The sequence below is a fragment of the Rhinolophus hipposideros genome (genome assembly GCF_964194185.1).
Source record: "Rhinolophus hipposideros genome assembly, chromosome: 1".
Lineage (NCBI taxonomy): Eukaryota > Metazoa > Chordata > Mammalia > Chiroptera > Rhinolophidae > Rhinolophus > Rhinolophus hipposideros.
Window position 1 is genome coordinate 107,405,656 of NC_138047.1, and position 22,121 is coordinate 107,427,776.

Sequence of the window (22,121 nt, forward strand, 5' to 3'; positions counted from 1 at the left end):
CAGTTAGAAAACTGCCTGGCCATAGTAGGGCAGAAAGAAAGTTACTTCAGCGGTAAGTTCTGTAGAAAAAACAAGGGCGTGTTGGAAGCTAGGGTGTAGGAGGAAGGTAATGCTATTTCATATGGGATGGTCAGGTGGCATCTCTGATTGTAGTGACATTTCAGCAAGGACATGTGTGGAATACACAGGGCTCTCAGGGAAAGTGTTCCAGGCAGGTGGGACAAGCAGGGCACAGAGGTGAGGAGCAGCAGGAGACCCCAGTGGCAGGGAGCAAGGGGGACGTGGTGAGGTCAGCAGGGGCGGTCACTTCCGTTGTGAATGACATGGGCAGTGATGTGAGGGTTTAAGGAGAGGAGGGATGGGATCTAACCACATAAAGAGGCTCGTTGGCTGCTGTGTTGAAAATTGGGGATGGAACAAGGACGAGAGCTCGCGGGCAGCTGTGGAGAGCTGGGGGCCCTTGGGGCAGAGTGGCCGTTGCAGGCACCGGTGAGTGTGTGGTCTGCGCTCTGAACCTGTTGCTGATGGGGGTGTGCTGAGGGACCCAATGGGGGTGGGCAAGGATTGAACCCCGTTCTGAGGCTCATGGCCTGAGCACCTGTTGAGGGTAGCCATATCATTTGTCAGACCAGGGCAGTTGCAAAAGTGAAAGGTGGCCCTATAGAGAATTCGTCTGCGACCAGGAGTATAGCAGGGCTGTCGCAGTCAAACAGGTGTGGAGACCCTGGGTTTATACTGGGGTGGGGACACTGAGCAGGGAGCCCGCTGAGCCTGGTGGATTTGAGGAGGCTTTTCAGACCCCGTGGCTCTTGGTCTGGGCCCGGAAGCATGAGCACAGCTACCTGAACAGCACCCCAGGCGCGGAACAGGTCCAGAACTGGCCCCGGGCGTCCGTGTGGCCTGTTGGAGAGGGTTTGAGGGTGTTTAGAGGGAACACGGAGGCAATGGGGGAGATAGAAGGCAATGGTTGTGGAGGTCTTAGGACTTCACAAAGACTTTAAACTTGAACTTCTGTGTCCATTCTGCACTGTGGGTATTTGTGCCAGGGGACCTAGAGTCCTCTGGGGTACCTGATGCCCAGGGAGGTACTGGTGCATTCTGAATAGTCAACTTATTTGAATGACAGGAAAAATATTTTTAATTTTTAAAATGATACACCACTGGCTGAAGAAGTCTCCCACTGGGGGCGGCTTCTGGCTGTCCGAGCCCCTGGAGCGGTGCTGTTCAAACTCCCAAGTGCATCGGAAGCCCTGGGGTGTTGCGGACATGCAGCGCTCAGTCCTGCATCCAGCACCTGACGCTCGGTATTTCTGACGCGCTCCCAAGCGAGGCCTGTGCTGCCCAGGAACGGACCACGCTTGGAGTGAGGTTATGAGTGGGTTGCTGAGAACGAGGAACACTGATGGGGACCCAGGGGAAGGTCTGAGCAGGTCAACAACACAGATGTTTCTGCTTTAGGGAAATGTGTGGTTGTAGGAAATGGAAGGGCATTGGTGTGAAGTGAGCCATGAGGCTTGTTTGTTAACGTCAACACAGGTCAGCAGAGGGGGAAGCTTAGGGTCCATTTGTTGTTGTACGAGGTGTGATCACAATACGGTGAATGTTTACATTTAAGCATTTATTACAGTAAGAGACACGTTGGCAATAACCCCCCTGAAAATACTCCCCCTCACTTCGAACACTGACCCCATCATCCCTGCCACTTTCTGAAGCAGTTCTGGAAGTCCTCTTTCGTGAGTGTCTAGTTGCGCTGTCGTGGCTGCCTCGATGTCTTGAATCATTTTGACTTTGGGGAAGAGCCAGAAGTCGCACGGTGCCACATCCAGCAAATAAGGTGGATGAGGACACACTGTAATGTTTTTATTTGACAGAAATTGCCGTACCAGAAGCGATCTGTGACACGGAGCATTGTCATGACGGAGGATGATTTACGGCACACATTAAAACACATCTTCTCTCAACCGGAGCTCACACCCAACTGACGGCACTGGACAAGTTGAAACTTGTCACACACTGTTACTAAGGTTCAGTGTCCTGCTTCCCATATTGAAGGTCCCTGTCTTTCCGTTGGATGGCACTCGGCAGCAGCATTCACCGTATGAAAGGCTCCGTGTCACACATTGCTTCTGGTACGGCGATATCCGTCACATAAAAACATTACGGTGTGTCCTCATCCACCTTATTCCCTGGATCTGGCACCGTGTGACTTCTGGCTCTTCCCCAAAGTCAAAATGACCATGAAAGGTACATGTTTTGAATCAATTCAGGACATTCAGGCAGCCACCACAGCACAACTACAGACCCTCAAGTAAGAGGACCTCCAGAACTGCTTCAGAAAGTGGCAAGAACGATGGGATAAGTGTGTTCGAAGTGAGGGGGAGCATTTTGTGGGGGGATTAATGGCACTGTGTCCTTTACCGTAACATTTTAAAATGTAAACATTCATCATACCTTTTGATCACACTTCGTACTTCCCTATATTTAAAAAACTAATGAAAATTATAAACATTTTATAATAAAAGACTTGACTAAAGGTGAAAGTTAAAATGGTAATAGCCTTCAAAAAACATTCGGCCCCTTTGTAGTCATTCCTGGAAGCCTGGAAAGGGCGCCAGGGCCTGGGTCCTGGCAGTTTCTGTCTGTATACCTCTGGAAACAGGTGACAAGTGACAAGTGTGTGAGCAAGTGCTGGGCACTTAGGGGAAATGAACTGTGGCTGAGCACTTCCTTCCACTGTTCTTCCCAGTGCCCTGTGGGGCTTGTGCCCTCACTTTGTGGGGCACATGGGGAACACACACAGGGTAACAGTGCCAGAACCTCCAGGCGTGCCCCTCCGGCACTGCCCTGAACACAGCTGGGGCTGTTGATGAGTCAGATTAGGGGGGACGGTGGCCGGGCCCCCTTCTCCAGCTGGCAGGCCTGCCCCGGTGGGGAGTCTGCACCTCCAGACTCAATTCTGGGAGGAGGAGGGATAAGACCCATTTTGGCCTCAGGTCCAAGTCAGCTTCTCCAGTCCAGTTCTCCTGGGAACAGAATTTCAGCCCCTGGCTCTGGTGTTTCCCAAGTGCCCATGGCACCCCCAGGCCTCATACTGGCCTCTCCCACTCCCCCACCTTTCCCCCCACCCCCGCCCTGCTCCGTCTGCACCGTGCACACCTAGCAGCAGGGTTTTTCTCCAGATGTTTGCTAAGCTGGGCCAGGAGCTGGCCAGAGCTTGGGAACACTGGTGCCCAGCGGTGGGCAGAACCGCCCTGGGGACATGGGCCCATGTCAGGCAAGGCGAGCTGGGGTGCTGCCTGGGAGGTGGAGACCATAGGAGTGTACCACATGGCTCCTGTTCTAGCTCAAAATTTCACGGTCTAAATAGACACCCTTTTAAAATCCTGGTGTCCTAGTTCATCACGCACCCCGAGGAATACAGGCACATTGGCCTGAGAATGTGGGCTTCAGTTCAGAGACCTGCGGGTAGCCTGATCTGAAGCCCTCGTTTTACAGATGAGAAAAGTAGTCCTGCAGGGGTAGGGACTCCCTGGGGTCACTGAGCAGGTCAGTGGGGCCAAGGCCAGGCAGGCTTGCCCCCGTGCCCAGGTTCCTGCCACCACTCAGCAGCTCCTGGGAGCCCCTGTGCTTCTGCTTCAAGAGCAGAATTCATGCTAGTGGTAGGAGGATCCCATCGGGACATTTGAAGGACATTAACACATTAGTTTGGAGTCAGCCAGGCCTGAGTTTCAACATGTAGAAATGTGACCTGAGTCCCCTTTTCCTCAACCAGCCGGGACGTTATTCTGAGCTCCCCAAACTGTCATGGGTTTTCCAATCAATACACTGTCACCTGGAAGTCCTGATGAGAAGCAAACTCAGCAACGGTTCATGAAGGTGGGAAAGTGAGGCCCCTTGCACCCGGGGCTGCAGCACGGGACACTCCAGGCCTGCAAAGATGGCAGGAGGCCACTCTCCGAGCTGCGACTTCTCTGAGCTGATGGGCTTTCTCCATCAAGGTCCTTGGCCCGCGTTTTCTATTTCACTGCCATCACCAAAGGGGCTCCACCCACACCTCCACTCGGGATCTCCAGCTCCAGGCAAAAGCCAAACTCCTCACGCAGCTCTCCTGACCGCCTGCCCTGCCGGGCCTCACCCGCCTTCCACTCAGCTGCGTCCTTATAGCTTCTGCCACACGCCCGCTCCGGTCTGCAAATGTGCCGCGCTCTCTCCCAGCTCCAGGCCTCTCCATAGGCTGGTCCCCGGCGTACGAATGCCCTCCCTTTGTCTAGACAAGTGGACACACTGGAGCATGTGTCAATCACTTGGAAGCTTGTCCCACGCCATCTCCCAGCCTTCCCTGCGGCCGGGGGCCCTGCCCTAGGGTTTCTGATTCAGAGCGCAGATGCTGCTGCCCTGGGGACCACACTTTGAAGACCCTGGTCTAAAGAAGCCCCTCTGTCTCAGCAAGTCTCATCTTAAGCAGCACGTCCTCCGGAAGCCTTCCTCGGGGCTCCCACGGGCCTCTGGTGTGACACTGTCGTGTCATTGCTTCTCAGTGTCCAGACACAGTTGTGCGTTAGAGCATGTGGTGCAGAGAAGACAAGGGACACGGAAGGAAGAGGGGAGAGGGCTGGGATGAGTGCCGAGTGCTGTGGGGTCTCCATACGCTCCCGGGCTTTCCATGCCCACTGCAGTTAATCCTACATCCTCCTCACCTTTGAATGCTCTCCAGGGGTCATGCCAAGGGGTCACGATGATTATCACCATTTTGTAGAAAATTGATCCCAGGTTACAGAACTTGTCCAAGGTGTCACAACAAATAAGAGAGAGAGCAGGAATCAAAGTGAAGTCAACCTAAGGCTTTCTGCACTGTCAGGGCGTTTATGGTCCAGCAACGGGGTGGTGTAACTGAGCCCTGCTCCAGTGGGCTGGGTTGGATAGTGTCCCCCAAAATGCACGCCCTTCCCAGCACCTCAGAAAGGGACCTTACTTGGAAGTAGGGTCATTGCAGATGGAGTAAGTGAAAATGAGGGCATGCTGGAGTAGAGGGGCCTTCATCCAATATGGCTGTGTCCTCATGGTAAGAGGAGACACAACACAGAGGGAAGAAGGCCGTGTGATGCAGGCAGGAGCTGGAGCCTTGCAGATACAACCCAGGAAACCCCAAGGGCTGCCGCCGCCGCCACACGCTGCGAGGGAGACTCGGCTTGCGTTCTAGCCTGGAGAGAGGTTTGCAAATGCCACCCGGGGTCCAGGGCTCACTGCCGCCTTCCTCGGGGTTGTGTGCCAAGGGCAAAACAAGGCCTTTGCCCTCACAGCTTCATGGTACGTGACCCCTGCCATTCAGCTCGTGCATGAGAAACTCAATTTCTCAACTCTGAACCTCCTCCCTCACCAAATATTTGAGACGCTATCAAGGGTAAAACCTGTTTGCTCCTGGAGCTAGCTGTCTGTGCAATGAGAGTGGACAGGAGGCAGCGAGCCTGGGCTTGTTCCCCAATGACCCTGCTCTGAGCCTCGGTTTCCACTTCTGCAAAGCGTGGAGGTTGCACAAATAGCGAGGCCCCTCCTCTTCTCTTTTCTGCTCCCTCCATCACCATCAGATGTCCCTTGGGCAGGTGGCTGCAGGACCCCTGAACCAGGCGTGGCTGGGGGGGCTCCTTCGGGCACAGCCTCCTCCAGGCCTCCCTGCCTCCAGCCTCACCTTCCTCATCCTTGCCTTACACCAGCTGGCGAGGGAGCTTCAAAAGGGCAATCCGGTTATCTCTCCCACTGGAAAGCCTCCAGGCAGCTGGTCCTAAGCTGGCTGCACAGCAGGCTCACCTGGGAGGCTCTGGGCCAGCCCAGCCCCAAGAAACGGGCAGCTCTGAGTGGGTGCGGCTCAGACAGCTGGCACGTGAAGCCACCCAGGGGCTCTGCAGTGCAGCCAGCGCTGGGAGGCCCAGGCCTACGGGACGAGGTCCAGGTGAGGCCAGCCTGCAGCCGACCCCACATTCCCTTCCCCAGAGTGTCAGTTCTTTGCGCCGGGGGCCTTTGCTGCCCCACGTCCCACCGCACTGCGTCCTGCAAGCAGCCAGCTCCACTTCTGTGTGTGGCCTGGGTCCTCCTTGCCCCTCTGCTTCTCCCCTCCTCCAGTCACCTCTCCCTCACGTCCCCCTCTCTGGCTGGGGCCCCCTGAGGTCAGGAACTGAGTCCCCCTGGCCCAGTGCAGGGACCTGGTGACACAGGAACTTGCTGCACCAAGGTGATTTGGGGCCTGGCTGGCTGGGCTCTCTGCTGACCTGGGACCACACACAAGTGGGCTTCGGTCATGTTTGCTGGGACAAATCTCCTCACACGCTCCATCTGCCCACACTCCACAGGTTCGAGAACGTTCCCACCAGGCCACACCTCTCCTTCCCACCACACACCACGGCTGTCCCAGAGCCTCCATTCCACCACAGGCCCAGACCCACAGGAGAGACTTCCCGCCCGCCCATCCCCTTGGCAGAAGCAGAGCAACCCTTTAGTTCCTGGACAAGGCCTCCTGCGAGGCGATCACCTGGCCCCTTCGTGTTCAGTGGTTCCTCTTTACTCTGCATAATGTGGAAGAAACTGGTAATTCCAGTTCTTCCTCTGATCTCTCAACACTGGACGTGGGAGGGGTCCAGCGCCCAGGTGTCTGGGTGGCCAGATGGATGGTGCCCGCAGGCAGTGGGTGACTGGGCGCAGGAGCTCGGGAAGGCTAGAGGCCCTGCTAAGGTGGCTGGCCCCGCTGAGGGCAAAGATCTCTGATTTCTCCATTCTGCCCAATCGCACCAATTGTTAGATGACTATGGGGGAGAGTGAGCTGGGGAAGGGGAGGCGGGCGTGCTGAGGGCAGAAGCACTTTCCTTGCCCGTCCAGACCATCTCCCCTGGAGCCAGCAGGGGACACCCTATAACCACAGAAGCAGCTCAGAATGGTCCTTATCCTATTTGATGAGGTGCTGAGTTCTTTCTCAGAGACAGCAGACCATGAACAGGGGTCATGCAGCCGAAGCATGCGCAAGGGAGAGAACTTCGGCCTCCAGCTGCACCCAGAACCAAAGTCGTCTCACCCACCCAACCCCATGGAACCAGAGGACTGGGACAAACCTGGAACTTGAACACAAGAACCCTTTCAGAAGTCAAGGGTCTGCTGTCCAGGAAGACCCATTGTTGACACTCCTTACTGTAAATGGCCATGTTCCAAGGTCCTGCATGAAAACCTGCCCCTTCAGCACTTCCGCACATCTATGCCCCCAACCCCTTAAAAACCCTAGGCCGGGTCCAGCGAGCAAGATGGGTTTGCGGCACCACTAACGCTGCCATCAGTTGGCATCTTCTCAGTAAAACTTTCCTTACCACAAACACTGCTATTTTGAGTTTTGGCCTTTCCAAGCGTCTGGCACACAGATTTTGGTCCAGTAACCAACGCTTCCCAGCTCTGGAAGGCGGGTAAGGTGTGGGCTGTGAAGATGACAGCCCTTCAGGTCCTGCAGCTAGGGAGGGATGAGGGATCTGCTTCTTTGCTGATGGTCCTTTACCCCAGGACCCCACAGAGGAGACCCCGGCAACAGCAACTGTGCCCACACCTACAGGGTGGGAAGAAAAATGACCCCAACGTGGTCAGGGATAGAAAGAAGACCTTTTTGCAAAACGCAATTCACAATCTCCTTTTGGGATGAAACTAGCTTTCTAGACAAATACAGTTTCTGTTACATTTTATAGACTTAAGACCTGGCCCGGGATATTAGTTATCTGCCCACATGGAGACTGTCTGCTGGCAGAGGGCATTAATGGGCTATTCTTTTCTGTTTACGTTCACTCTAACAATGATGATCTAACCACTTTTTTTTTTTTTAATCCCTACAAAGATCTCCACCAAGAGAGGTCTTTGGGTGGGCCTGCTTTGACTTTTGCAACAAGTCAGAAAACGAAACTTTGGAAAAAACACACATTCATGACCAAGGTGGAGGCAGCTCCAGGCCGGCCCACGCTTTCCTGTCCCAGGTCCTCCGCCAGCAGGCCTGGGAGCTGCCCTCTGGGTCTGACGGACTCTCTCCTGGAGCAGACCTGAGTCAGGCTCCTCCGAGCTCTCCTCCTTGGGCTCATCCCCATCCTGTCTTCAGCCTGCCTTGACGGGGAAATCCTTGGCCTGTCGTTAGCAAGAATCACTGCCATCTCCTCTTAGTCATTTTCCACCCACTGACCCCCTCTGTTCCTTGGTGATAAATGACCAGCTGTCCCTGTCCAACCCAGAGCTGACCCCGCTCTCCCTCATATTTTGATAGTCGTGACTCCTACTGCAAAGTCCTGAGTATCTTCCTTCAAGTTTAAATGAAGGCGTGAGGGTTAGCTCCCCACTTCTGCTGCGCCGGTAAGGTCAGGGCTGAAGGATTCCTTCCAGAGGTGGTAGCCCAGGGAGTTGGGCCCTGGAATGGCATCCTAAGAGGGAGCTGCCCAGCAAAGGAGTGGAGCTGGCCCTTCCCTCTTCCCAGATAAGCCTCCCTTGCGGGAAACCTGGGAGAAGGCAACATGGCCAAGGGAAAATCAGCTGTTGAGAGTTCGGCTGCCCCTGTGAAGTGCCAGACTGGTGCCAAGCCGCGTGTGTGTGGCCTGATTTCATCCCCCCACAACCGTGCCCTCCAAGTTCTGTCCAGGCTCTCGTCCTGTATCCATGTCAGGCAGCCAGGGACCCGCAGGCTCCTCCAGCGACAAACACCTCTGTGTGTGTGGGCACCACCAAGGAGAGGAGAGGGGCAGCGGAGGGAGGGGTGCAAACATGACCTAGACCCCACACTCAGGGTGGTCCTGACAGGCAGAGGCCCAGAGGAGGCCTCCCCCTGCCTCACCCCTGTAACTGCTGTGGTCTGGGGAGCGGGCCGAGGTGCCAGCTCAATGACTCACAGGGTGTTCTGAAAAGCAGGTGACAGCAGCTGCTCATTCCAACATTCCAACTCAAAGGCTTTCTCTGTCCGCCCACTGAATGCCAGGCCTATCTGATAACCATACGGACAGGGGCTAGAGGACAGGTCCACGCATTCATTACTCACTCAGCAAACACTCACCAGGCACCCACTGAACTCGAGGCCCCACTGGTCCCCCAGGGTGGGGGACACCATTGTAATTCACTGACCACCCCAAAACACAGGCAAACAGAGTAAAACATGGGCTCACCAAGGTGGCCTGTAACCAGGCCTGGCCTGGGGGAAGGTTCCAGACAATGGAACCAGGAAGTTGTAACAATGTCTTCCTCAGAACTGAGTAATGCAGACTGGGAGGGGCAGGGTTTGTTGAACAGTCCAGCCCTGTCCGTCCCACCCTGTGTCAATACGAGGCTGGGCCTTATAAAGCGCCAGGAGCCCTCCAGTGGGCCATTACCTCAGCCAGCAAACGTGCAGAGACGTGACGTGGGTCTGAAGCCGGCACCATGACAGAACTGGAGACCGCCATGGGCATGATCATTGATGTCTTTGCCCGGTACTCGGGGGCCGAAGGGAACAAGCAGAGCCTGACTAAGGGGGAGCTGAAGGTGCTCATGGAGAAGGAGCTCCCTGGCTTCCTGCAGGTGAGGGCACAGGGCCCTGGGGGACAGGATGGGGGCTCCCCAGGGTCAGGGCCAGCATGGTCCCGGGACTAAGGGGGAGCTGAAGGTGCTCATGGAGAAGGAGCTCCCTGGCTTCCTGCAGGTGAGGGCACAGGGCCCTGGGGGACAGGATGGGGGCTCCCCAGGGTCAGGGCCAGCATGGTCCCGGGACAAGAGGAGGGTCAGGGAAGACAGTGGGGGGAGGAGAAAGAAGGGCATGGAAGGCAGAAGGGGCAGAAGGGGTCAGGACCCAAGTGCTCTAAAGGAGAGCGGCAGTAAGGGGAGACCAGCTGCAGTCCCTGAGGAACAGATCTGCTGCCCCAGGGGCTGGGGGCTCTGGAGCTTCTGAGCAGGAAGGAGATGCGGCCAGGTCAATCCTTGAAACAGGGTGGGAGCCCCAATTTAGTTGGGAGTGGGATGGGAACCTGAGCTGTGGGAGATGGGGAGCGGGGGCACAGGGACCAAATCCAGGGCCATCTCTGAGGCTGGGGGCGTGCTGGTCCCTCGGAAAGGCCCCCCTCCAAGGCTGCTGGCCACAAACATCCCTGCTCCACTGTCTGCTTGCTCGCTGTCCACCCCCATTCCCAGGTGCCCTGATGCCAGGAGTTAGTGGGACTGACAGGAATAAGGATGGGAGGAGGTCCCATCCTGGCACCTGTCTGCCTGGAGCCACTGGGCCTGGAGCCTCCCCAGGGAGGCCAAACAAAGGGCCTGCCCTCCTCTGCCTCCCCCTCTTCCTGCTCCCCTCTTCTGCCTGCCTATCCCTCTCTCCCTTCCCTCTCCTTTCCCCTCCCCCACCCCTCCCAATTCTCTACCCCCCTTCTCCCCTCCCTCTCACTCCTTCCCTGCCCCTTCTCCCCTCCCCACCTCTGCCCCACCAAACTCACCTACCTGCCCCCTAAGGCATTTCCTGAAAATGCGAGGTTGACATTTTCAGCCTTAAGTATCAGTTCAAAGACACTGAGCACTTCAGTATTTTTCTCTTTCTCTAGATGTGAATGCAGTGGAGATATATTTTTGAAAATAAAGTTCATTTGCTTTTCTCTATTATAACGATGTTTGTAGTGGAAAATGTAAAATACGGATGTGTAGAGGAAAGAAACCCCAACACAGTTCTCCCTCTCCCTCTTCTTTCCAGCCTTTCCCCAGGTGAAAGTTGACGTGAATGAATTTCTAATTTATATGCAAGTTCATTTCTTTGTGAACTTAACGTTGTGGCATACAGTCTCCAGCTTCGAGGCTCACTGAACGCCTCCGCCCCGTACGCGCGGTCCGGGGAAGCAGCAGCTAAGCCAGGGATTCTCAAACTTGGGTTCCATCAGAATCAAGGGGAAACCTGGCAAAAGCGGGGGGCTCCGGCCCTTCAACAAGCCCAGCCTGCAGCCGATGCTGACGCCCGGCAAAGTGGAAGCAGCACTGGGCTCAGCAGTGTCCACTTGCGGCCGTTTCCTCCGGGCCCAGCCCGGCGCCTGGCACAGTCGGGGCTCCGTAAACACTGGGTGGCTGTGCGGCTACAAACTTCCTGCAGCTCCCTTTTGATGGCTGCAAGGCGGTCCCCACGCCGGCTGCTCGCAGGTTGATTGCTCTAGAATTGGCCGCTCCCGGGCCTGGGTCGTCGGCGCCCCCTGCTGCTGCTTTGCGGGTCTGCACGGTGGTGGCGCTGGGTCTCCTTGAAGGCAGGGCTCTGGCACCGTCACGTGAGCAGACTCAGACACGCCCACCCCACCCCCCACCCCGGCCCTCTCCAAGAAGACCTGGGTGCTTGAGGTCCGACCCGGGTCCCCGAGCAGGGGGGGGCGCAGGGACCCTGTCCTTCTGGGCCTAGTCTCAACTCCAGATCCGCCCTTCTTCCCCGTGTCTCCTTCCACCCTCTGGGCCTTATTTCTTCACCCGTAACACTGGGTGATACGCCTGCCTTGCCTGGTGGTTGTGAAGCCTAGCGGTTTCTGTACAGCAGCTGGCTCCGTGCCAGCACGAGATGGGCGTTTGGTAAACGCCATGGGAAGAGTTTTAAGAAGGCAACACCCACAAAGCCAGAGGTGCACAAAGAGGGAACAGGAGTGAGTGCGTATCCTGGGAATCATTTTAAAGCGCATTATACAATCCAAAGACAATCCCCTTCAAAACATAAAAATAAAATAAAAGCTCTCCCGCATTGCGTTCGTTAGGGCAGCTCGCGACCTCTGAGTGCGCCTGTCCTTTCCAGGAGCAGCGGGTCTGCTGCGCACAGCTGGCTCCGGCCCGAGCCCAGCCGCTGGCAGCACAGGCTGCACAAAGTCGCTTTTCCCTCCCTCGACCTGAGGCCCAGGCCCCACACAGGCACCCTCATCGCTGACCTTGGCCCTCTGTCTCCTCTAGAGTGGAAGGGACAAGAATACCGTGGACAAACTGCTCAAGGACCTGGACGCCAACGGAGACGCCGAGGTGGACTTCAACGAGTTCATAGTGTTTGTGGCAGCGCTCACGTCTGCCTGTCACAAGTACTTCCAGCAGCCATGACCTGACTGATACTCTGCAGCCCGGATTCCGCAAGGGGGCACAGGGAGAGGGCCCCTGCCTTCCAGGAAGCCCTGGGAGGCGGTTATTTCTCTGGCTGAGCCAGCAGATGGCCCTCTAATAAATGAAATGCTTGTGAAATGATCTGGTCTCAGAGAAACTGCTTATTTCCTTAAAGCCTCAGTACCCCCTCCCACGCACACCAACAAACTCACTCATCTGTCACTGCACGCTCCTTGTCTGTCCAGTGGAGAGATGGAGATGGAAAGACACAGGTCACTTGGTAAGAGTCCATGCACGGGCCACTTCCTGAGTGCCCACCCTGTGCCAGCCTGATGGCTAGGGCACAGTCCCTGCTTATGTGTATTCGTCAGCACAAAGTGAGCGCCCTGGAGTGGATCCAGGGAGGATTGTGGGTTATGTATCCATTCATTCAGTCAGTCATGTAGCCACTCATCAAACCCTGGCCCTCCATCTTCCATCTCTCCAAATACGTTGTTTTCAGGTAACATCTTTCTAATGGTACACTATTTTTTCTTGCCACAAAACCCATAAAACACACTAATAGACCTCGAGAAAAAATGACCTGTGAGGATGAGAACCACCACCAGTGAACAGCTGGCCACATCACTGGTGTTCACAACTTTGAAATTCTAGAAAGCAACAAACGTGACTCAAGTGGGGTCTTGGGTGGTAGGTCAATTTGACCTGGTTTTGAGACTCTTATCATTTTGAATACCCAACAGTTGAAGGTTCTTCTTATATTTGAAGACATCACCAGAGCAGAAATGGGCATCACTGAGAGATCCTGAACTTGGCAGTGAACACAGTGATATAAGGCTTTGGTTTGTCCCTCGTCGGGGAAGGGATGGCTCTGGTTTTTGTAAGAGGGAGAGTTGCGTTAGGTTAGATAGGAGCAGATACACACATGTAAATAAGGTGTGAAAAGTCAAGTGAATGTGACATGGGGGAGCTGAAAGTATGGACCAGAGTGGAAACTGTTTTCGTTTCCTTGCTCCTTCACAAATTAGTCACCATCCTATGAATGACAAATCACCTGGTTAGGAGGCAGAGCCTATAGAAGCTGCAGCAAACACCACGGCCCTCGCTCCCTGACCTCGCTTATTGCTGGGGTGAATGCACCTGACCTGGGATCCCCCAGACCCTGCCCTCACCCCAGACTTGGAGTTGCGCAATTGATGCAAAGAGGGGAGACCTGGAAAAACTCGCAGGGGCCTTGGAGCATGGCTGTCGGAGATTTCCAGCTACGGAGTCCTGAGCCTAATTCTCCAGATCTCAGGCATCCTGTACTTCTCACCACCTTAAAGGAGAGAAGTCTTTTCTAAATCATGGCCTGGGGGGAGGGGAGGGGGCTCTGTGCTTTGCAGCTAAGAACTCAGACTAGTGGAGTATGCAACTGGCCACATGCCACTGCCTTCAAGTGTCCTTGGGGCCTCTCCGACAGTTCCTCACAAGCCCCAGCCTCTCCTCATGAAGACAACAGGGCCGTCTTTCTGTTGTCAGCCCACAGGACGGCCTCCATTAAAGTGCCCTGCTCTGAAGGTTCTTCCCTGGAACGTGCAATTCCCACAGCAGCACGGTTGCCCTGGAATGCGGTTCATGCAATTCCCACAGCAGCACAGTTGCCCTGGAATGCGGTTCATGCAATTCCCACAGCTGCAGGGTTGCCCTGGAATGCGGTTCATCTCATCGTGGCTCCCCACCCCTCCAACTGAGAGATCACCTCAGGTTGGAGAGCGATCCCTGCCCCAGCACACCAGCCTCTTGTGGTTCTCTGTCAGCCCACTTCTGTTTGGCGTCCCCTCAGGAGGATGCAGAAGGCGCAGTGCTCGTGGGTGAAGTCCACAGTCACCGCTGGAGGTCACAGCTTCCTGGAGGCACCTGGCAACCAGGACCTTGTGAAGCAAAAGCTCTTCCCCCTCCTCCAACTAGCAGTTTTTAATGGCTGCACGGAATTCACTAGAATGAGTGTACCACTCTTTGCTCATTATTAAAGATATAGTTCTTACTTTTTGGTGTTTCTTTTTTTAAAGTATGCTACAGCTAATATTTTCATGCATAAATCTTTGTCTTAAGCTCAGAAATTTTCCCCAAAATGAATTCCATTTTTAACCTAGGATTCCTAGGGCAGAGGAGTAAAAATATATACTATAAAATGTTCTATCTTAACCATTTCTAAATGTACAGTTCAGTAATGTTAAGAACATTCACATTGTTCTGCAACCCATCTCCAGAACTTTTTCATCTTCCCAAACTAAAACTCGATGCCCATTAACCAACTCCCTCCAACCACTGGCAACCAGTGTTCCACTTTCTCTATGACTTGACTACTTTAGGGACCTCACGTAAGTGGAATCAGTGTTTGTCCTTTTATGTCTGGCTGATTTTATCTGGCATAACATCCTCAAGGATCATCCTTGGCGTAGCAGGTGTCAGAACTGCCTTCCTTTTTAAGGCTGAATAATAGTCCATTGTATGGATGGACCACATTTTGCTTATCCATTCATCGATCGCTGGACACTTGGGTTGCTTCCAGATTGTTTTTTAAAAAAACAAACTATTTAACCCAGGTCAAGTGTCTCCACCATCATGCTTAGGAAAACAAGCAGTAGCTTGTTTCTGATTTTTTCCCGCAGAAGCAGCCTTGGGAGCCTGACCGGCTGCTTGTCGCCAGCGCCCCCTGCTGATGACTTGCAGAATTGGTGCTTGGCTAAGCTCTGTCCCCCCAGCGAGGATGGTGCACTTTCACCTTCCTCAGGTGGGTTGCCTGTGGGTGCTGGGACCACCATGGCCCGGCTAACTCCTGGCTGAGCACAGCAAGTCAGGTGCCCTGTCTGCTATGAACTATGAATGTCGAAGAAATGCAAGCACTCATCTCTAGGTAACTAGATTTATCCTGCTGACTGTGTATCTCCACGTCTAGACGCAAGCTCGAGGCAGAACTTTTGGACTGTCTGTTCACTGCTATATCTCCTGGTGCTTAGAACAGTGCCAGGTATACGACAGGAGCTAAGTAACATTGATGAGTAAATAAAAACATCTGCGGTAAAAGGGAGTTTTCCACGGTTTTAAGCAGGGGACTGACGTAACCCCACTCACTCTACACTGGAGTAAAACTGCAAGCAGAGAGGCCAGTGAGGGGACTCTCCCGCTAGTGGCTTGGAGTAGCTGGAGAGAGCTGGGTGAGTCCAAGGTGTGCTCTGGAGGTAGAATCAACGTAAGGACGGGAGGGGCTGCTGAGGAGGCAGGTGTCAAGAATGACACTGAGGTCCAGCTGAGAAACTTCTCATCTGCACTGGTAAGCAGACACAATTAAGTGTCAATTAAACACACATACCTAATTGGAACTCATTTCAAGGAGTATTAAGAAGCACCAACCCCATGACAGCCAAGCACTGGCCGAAGTGCCAGTTTCACACGTGGACAGAGGCCTTGCCCTCGGGGGGCTGACATTCTACCAGAAGAAGTCAGACAACACCCCAAATACCCCACGTCGGGTAGTGAGAAGAAACGGAAAGGACAGAAATAGTGGATGGCACTGCTATTTTATAAGCAGGAGAGCCTCTCTGGGAAAGTAACATCTCAGCAGAGCCTGGAATCCGCTTCTGCCCGTTTGGGCTGGCAGTGCCCCAGCATGGGAGAGGCTGAAGCTGCAGCTGATTTCTTTATTTGCTGTTCTTGGGTGCTTCACTGTTTTGTTGGTTTGTCCCTGTGCTTCTGTCCCTCACCCCTACTGCATGAAGCCCTCCCAGCCCTCTAATGCCCCCCATGGGCCCTGGGGGCTCTCTCTACATTTCCAGCCACACCCTCCCCCACCTTCCTCTGACTTCTCTCCACACAGCCTGCCTTCCCTGAGAACCCCCTGGGGCCGGGCCAGCATCCAACTCACAGCCAGCTCTTCTAGAATATCCAGAGCTTGATTACCAGGAGGTGCTCATACGTGTGTGCCTGCTTCAACAACCTTGTGTGTCGTGTGGGTGAGGCTTCCTACAAAGAAAGGATACACTTGCCGAGAGGGAGACAGTGGGCTGGGATGGGGGGATTGGTTAGTTGGATATAGGATATAGATATAGGATATTGGATGTAGGATATAGATATAGGATATTGGATATAGGCTATAGATATAGGATATTGGATATAGGCTATAGATATAGGATATTGGATATAGGCTATAGATATAGGATATTGGATATAGGCTATAGATATAGGCTATAGATATAGGATATTGGATATAGGCTATAGATATAGGATATTGGGTATAGGATATAGATATAGGATATTGGATGTAGGATAGGAAATGGCATCGTGAGCCACGTGGATATTCACATTCCAGTCTTTTCAGAAAAACAAAACTCTGAGAAGTACTGAAAGAAAACATTACTAAAGACTCAGGCACCACAAGCCAGCCAATCCAAGTGAAGGTTGTAGAATTTCCTGGGTCTTCTGGAAGAGAAACTAGAATTTCAGATTTCAGAGCAAAGGGAGTCTGGGCATGACAGACTAATGACACGCCAATCCAAAATTTCTAGTTGTCTTTGAAGCTGTTGAAGTTCCACTGATAGTAACCCAATGGGGGAAATTTTCAGTTAAAGCAAATAGGAAATACACACCCCTGCATGCCTCTAAATTAGATTTTCATCACAAGCTCAGGTTAAGACAATTAGCTTGTCGCCACAATGCACTGAATAAGAGCCGAGGGTCAGAAACGATTCGGAAGACTCTTAAGGCCCTGACCACGAAGGCTTAGCATCAAGCCCCGGGACACAGAAGACATGAAATACAACCCAGTGGATGTAATTTATGATCAGTTCATCAAGGGGGAAAATATACGTACACACTACACATATACATGTACGTGTGTGTATTCAGCTGTTTTTAAATCACTGAAGTAGGTTCTAATGAGCATTCTCCTCAGCGAAGATCCGTAACAGCCCAAAGAGGGGATCCTGGAATTAAGGATCCTGGCTTCCGCCAGGTCCTGGAATTAAGTAGGGAGCCAGCACCTACCACGTCCAGAGATGTGAATGAGAGACAAAGCTTCCTGATTGTACGCCGCTAAGACTCTGGGGTGAACTGTTCGAGTCGTGTCACTCAGTCTGGTTGACTGCCAGAAGCACACCAAGTCTGGACCCCAGGAAAGCCTCCGGGGTCCTTCCCACTCCTCTGGCCCCAATCCCGTCTGCACTTCTGCACCAGCGCCACCTTCCTGCCCTCACTTGAAGGCCCCCTCATCCATACACGGCATGGATGCAGTCCAGTAAGCTCCCGACTAAAGGTTATGGCCATTCCCTGCTCACCAGTGTCAATGGCTCCCGGCCGTACTCCTCTGTTGCCACTGAAGAGCCCAGACAGGCCGGCGCAGGAACAAGGATTCTGAGTCCAAGGGACCGCCAGACACGCCTCTGGAAATATGACTTCTCTTGGTGCCCAGGTACTTTATCGTAAAAATGTCTCTTTCACATATTAATCCAAAACGCGTATCTCCATTTGTCATCATGACCACATATTTGCTTTTACCAATTTAGCGATTCTGGAAAACGCGCGCCCCATGGCCTGGTGTGTCCACCAGCATTGTGTAAGGTGCATTCCCTCCTGAAGGGAGATCTCTCACCCCTGCTCACCGGGCTCACCCAGTCTCCCACGGCTCCCTCCATCCCACTGGGGGCCAGCACCCTGGCCATGTCCCCAGCACTGGGGCTCGCCGGGGGTGTGCTCCCCTCGGTCCCTGAGTCCCTAATGCCTTCACTCGTTTCTACTTTCAGAAATTGTATTCAGCAGTCGAGTCCCGTCATTTGCTGTGAAGAGCTTTCCGAGGCTGCGCCACGCAGTGTGGAGCGCACTCTGCTGCAGTAACTTGTTCCCATTTCCGGCCCACGTGTTCCCAAAGCACGTGTTCCCTTTCCAGCCCCAGTGCCTGGGACAAGGCAGGAAGCACCTTCTACCCCCGCGGACCGAGGGGCCACACGTCCTTCAGCGGCTGAAAGGCAGCGGCTTCGCCCACACGGTGGACTTGTCTCTGTTACAAATGAGCGCTGTCATCTCGTCCCCACGGCGCCTGCCACAAGCAATCCTCCCGCGCGGGGCGGGGCTTCCAGGGAAACTACAGCAGGCCACTCCCACTCGATGACGACACGCACGGAAGAACATCCATTTCAAAAGGAGTTTATTTGTGACTCTTTTCTTAGCACACGGAGGGGCACTGGTCTTCTGAACAGACGTTTTTTTTAAAAAAGGCTTTTTAGGTCTTTGTGTTTCCAAGCTAACACACAATTATGACATCCTGATTTTGACCTCGAACGCCTGCCAGCTCTGCTACCCGACGAACGAGAAGGGACGTCCTGGGCCCCGGGGCCATCCTTTCCCTTCCCCGCCCCCCAAGGCCCTCCGTGGCCGGGCTCTTTGACGCCACACTCCGAAACGCCTGTAATGTGTGACAGCATTACCCGCCGGGGCCGCCGGCTCGTGCAGGTCCAAGGGCCGCATTTTCCTGCCACTTCTGCAGGCCCGCAGCCCCCGGGGGACCAGCGACCGCGGGGGTCGGGGCAGCCACCGTCCCCGGCCGCAGCTACCGCCGAGTTCCTTCGAAACGTTGCTTCCCTTCCCGCCTTTCGCTTCCCAGCCGCCCGGGGAAGGGAAACCAGACGGACCCGCAGCCGTCACCCCGCGGGTGTTTGTGGCGCTTTCACGACGCGCCCACGCTCCTTCACGGCCACGCCTCCGGGCAGACCGAGCGCGGCCGCGCGCACGCAAAGGGGCGTGGGCCTCGGCCGCGCGCACGCCCACCGCCGCCGGCGCCCGGCCCCGCCCCGCCCGGCCCCGCCCCCGCCCCCCTCTTTCATCAGCCCCTTGGGGGCCGAAACAGGTGCTCGGCTCGCCGCCTCCTCAGAGCTTGGGGGCTACGGCGGCGGCGGCGGCGGCTGCTGCTTTTTTTGTTTCTAAAGGAAAGCGATTCTCTCACCCTCCTATTTGAATAACACAGCGTGTCGTTCACAGCGCTTATTATCCAAGCAGCACGGCTCTCGAGTGTTAATTCATTTCATTCTCACAGCAAAGCTATGCGACAGGTGGAACACCGGCTAACCACTGTCTTGTGGCCAGCACTGGAACCCAGGGCTGCCCGGGTCCGCAGTCCCCGCCCCTAACTGCCCCACGTGCTTCCTCTTGTGCGCAGGGCCCTGACGTCCAAGCCTCCGACGCCGACCCCCTTGCCTCGGACCCCCACCCGGCTCTCCCGTCCTTGGGTTCCGGCGGCTTGTCTCCTGCCGCCTGCGGTTGTGCTGCTCGGTGGTTTCTTGGTCTCTTCGCCCCACTGAGCATCAGGCCAACGCACGTAAAGGGCCGCTTCCGATTCGGCTCCGTCCTCAGCCCCTCCCCGCAGCCCGGCGTCGGGACTGTGTCAGCGACCGGGCCTGCGTCCCGGACACGCAAGCTCCTCCCCCCGACGCAAGAGGCAGCTTCTCGGCTTGGTCACCTCTGTGTCCCCACCGCCCACGGGGTCTGAAAAACAGCAGGGGCTCCGTGAATGTTGCTTGAATATTCATTTAGCAAAACACGTTCAGCACCGATAGTGAGCCATTGTGGGATGGGTGGAGTCTATTTCTGGGCTTGTCACCCAGTGCCACAGCAGCACTGATTTGGAGGGGTCACGCTTGCACCCGGGAAGGGAAACCAGAGCAGAGCTTCAGTTTTCCAGCCTGATAAGCAAAGACCAGTGGTCCCAGCCTGAGTATCTGTCAGTGGGAAGAGGCATAGGTGATAGCACATGCATGAAAGCATTTTATGAATACCAGAGCACCAGTAGATACCAGTGGTGGTACTGTTACAATTAGCACCAAACAGTATATAGGTGGTGCCAAAGGTTTTGGAGTCAGACAAATCCTGAATTGGGACCTAGTTCCTCCAATTACTTCCTCTGTGGCCTTGAACAAGTTGGCTAACCAGAATGCACCTCGCTGGGTATCGTTTCCATCTACAACCCTAAGGTGGGCATTGGACATACGATCCGTAATGATCATAATGTGATCTGTATGATCCGTAATAATCATATGACATGGTTCACCCAAGATTTGACATCTTGTGTCTTGATGTACTTGTTCATAGGGTCCCCTTTCTCTCCCAAAACTTTCCTGGTTTGATAAATTGGACTTTATTAAAATCATGAACTTCTATTCACCACAGACACTTAAGAGAGTGAAAAGGCACACCACAGTGTGGGAGAAGATATTTTCAATAGGCATATCTGACAAAGGATTCATATTCAGACTGTATTGAGAACTTCTACAGATCAATTTTTTAAAAAGACAAATAACTCAATTTAAACATGAGCAAAAGACTTGAGCTGGCACTTTGCAAAAGGGAATATCCAAATGGCCAATAACGTTTATAAAAAGGTGTTCAACTTTGTGATACAACAGGAAAATGCAAATGAAAACCACAATGAGATAGGACTGTGCCTCCACTAGAATGGCTAGCATGTAAAGGATTGATAATGCCAAGTGTCAGGGAAGATGTGGAACATCTGGGACTCTCCTACATTCTTGACAGGTGTCTCAGTCTGCTCAGACTGCCACTACAAAGTACCACACGGTGGGTGGCTTACACAGCAGACTTCCCCCACCCCTCACTATTCTGGAGGCTAGAAGCCCATCAAGGTGCCAGCAGATTCAATTTCTGGTGAGATCTCCCTCCCTGGTGTGTAGATGGTTGCATTCTCCCTGCAGTCCTCCCATAATCTCTTCTTTGTGTACAGACAGGGGTGGAGTGGGGAGGGAGAGAGTGTGAGCTCTGGTGTCTCTTCTCATAAGGACACTAATCCTAGCAGATCAGAGCTCTATCCTCATTTAACCTTAACTACTTCCTTACTCCAAGTACAACCACACTGGAGTCCAGACCAACATGAGAATTGGGTGGTGGTGTTGGCGGGGTGTGATCACATACATACAGTCCATAACAATGGGAATGTAAATTGGTGCAATAATTTTGGGAAACTGTTTCGCAGTATCTACTAAGACTAAACATGTACCAACACTATGACCTAGCAAATCTGACACCTTAGTTTACACTCAAGAGATTTTGAGCACGTTTGTTCACAAAAAGACATATGGTAGAATATTCATAGCAGCTTTTTTATAGCCCCAGAGCTAAAACAACCCAAATGTTCATCAGCAAGAAAATAAACAAATAAAACCAATTGTAGTATATTCCTTCAATGGTGTATTAGTTATCTATTTCTGCATAACAAATGTCCCCATAATTTAGCAGCTTAAAACAACACATAGTTAACATCTCTCATAATTTCAGCTCAGGATATTTAGTGGGGCTGCAGTCTAGATATTAGCTGGTGCTGCCATCATCTCCAGGCTTGAATGGGACTGGTGGATTCACTTCCAAGATGGCTTACTCATGTGGTTGGAAGGAGGCTGTTTTTCACTAGCTGTTGGTAAAAGGCCTCAGTTCTTTGCTATGTGGTTTTCTGCACAGAGCTGTTCAGAAGAAGGAAGCTGGTTTCCCCCAGAGCAAGAGATTTGAAAGAAAGAGAAGACACATCTCCTCTTATGTCCTAATCTCTAAGTCACACACCATAACTTCTGTCTTTTTCTATTTATTATGAGCAAATCACTATGTCTAGTACACACTCAATACACAAGAGAGGGAACAGCAGGAGGTGGAGATCAGTGGGGGTCATGCTGAAGGCCGGCTTTCTGCCACTAATGATTCATGTTCTTCCAACACGCAAACCACACTCATTCCCACCCAAGGTCCCCAAAGTTACATTCTATTGTAGCATCAATTCCACGTCCAGAAATTTGCCATCAGATGTAGATAAATCTCCATGAGTGTGGTCCTTTAAATCGAGCCCCTAAACTACAGTTTTTGATCTGTAGAACTTTGAAACTAAAGAGATACGTTACTTGCCCTCACACATCCAATATACAATTGGGGGCAGGCATAGGATAACCATTAGACATTGCTTTTCAAATATGGGGGGGGCACAAAGGAATCACTGATCCATAGTAATTCTACAATTCAGCCTC

At 53.4% G+C, this 22,121-nt stretch overlaps 1 protein-coding gene across 1 annotated transcript; it reads left to right on the plus strand.

Moving 5' to 3' along the window:
- The first annotated feature begins 9,360 nt into the window (after positions 1 to 9,360).
- Positions 9,361 to 12,215, plus strand: S100P (S100 calcium binding protein P). Its single transcript, XM_081046637.1, has 2 exons — positions 9,361 to 9,552; positions 11,929 to 12,215. Exons 1-2 carry the CDS (start codon positions 9,415 to 9,417, stop codon positions 12,067 to 12,069), a joined length of 279 nt encoding a protein of 92 aa, XP_080902763.1. The 5' UTR covers positions 9,361 to 9,414; the 3' UTR covers positions 12,070 to 12,215.
- Positions 12,216 to 22,121: the final 9,906 nt, after the last annotated feature.

Bases quoted from the DNA above. Each gene is read 5' to 3' on its own strand.
- S100P (XM_081046637.1), top strand. From the start codon at position 9,415: ATGACAGAACTGGAGACCGCCATGGGCATGATCATTGATGTCTTTGCC. The intron at 9,553-11,928 runs GTGAGGGCACAG...TGTCTCCTCTAG, and splicing joins AGCTCCCTGGCTTCCTGCAG to AGTGGAAGGGACAAGAATAC.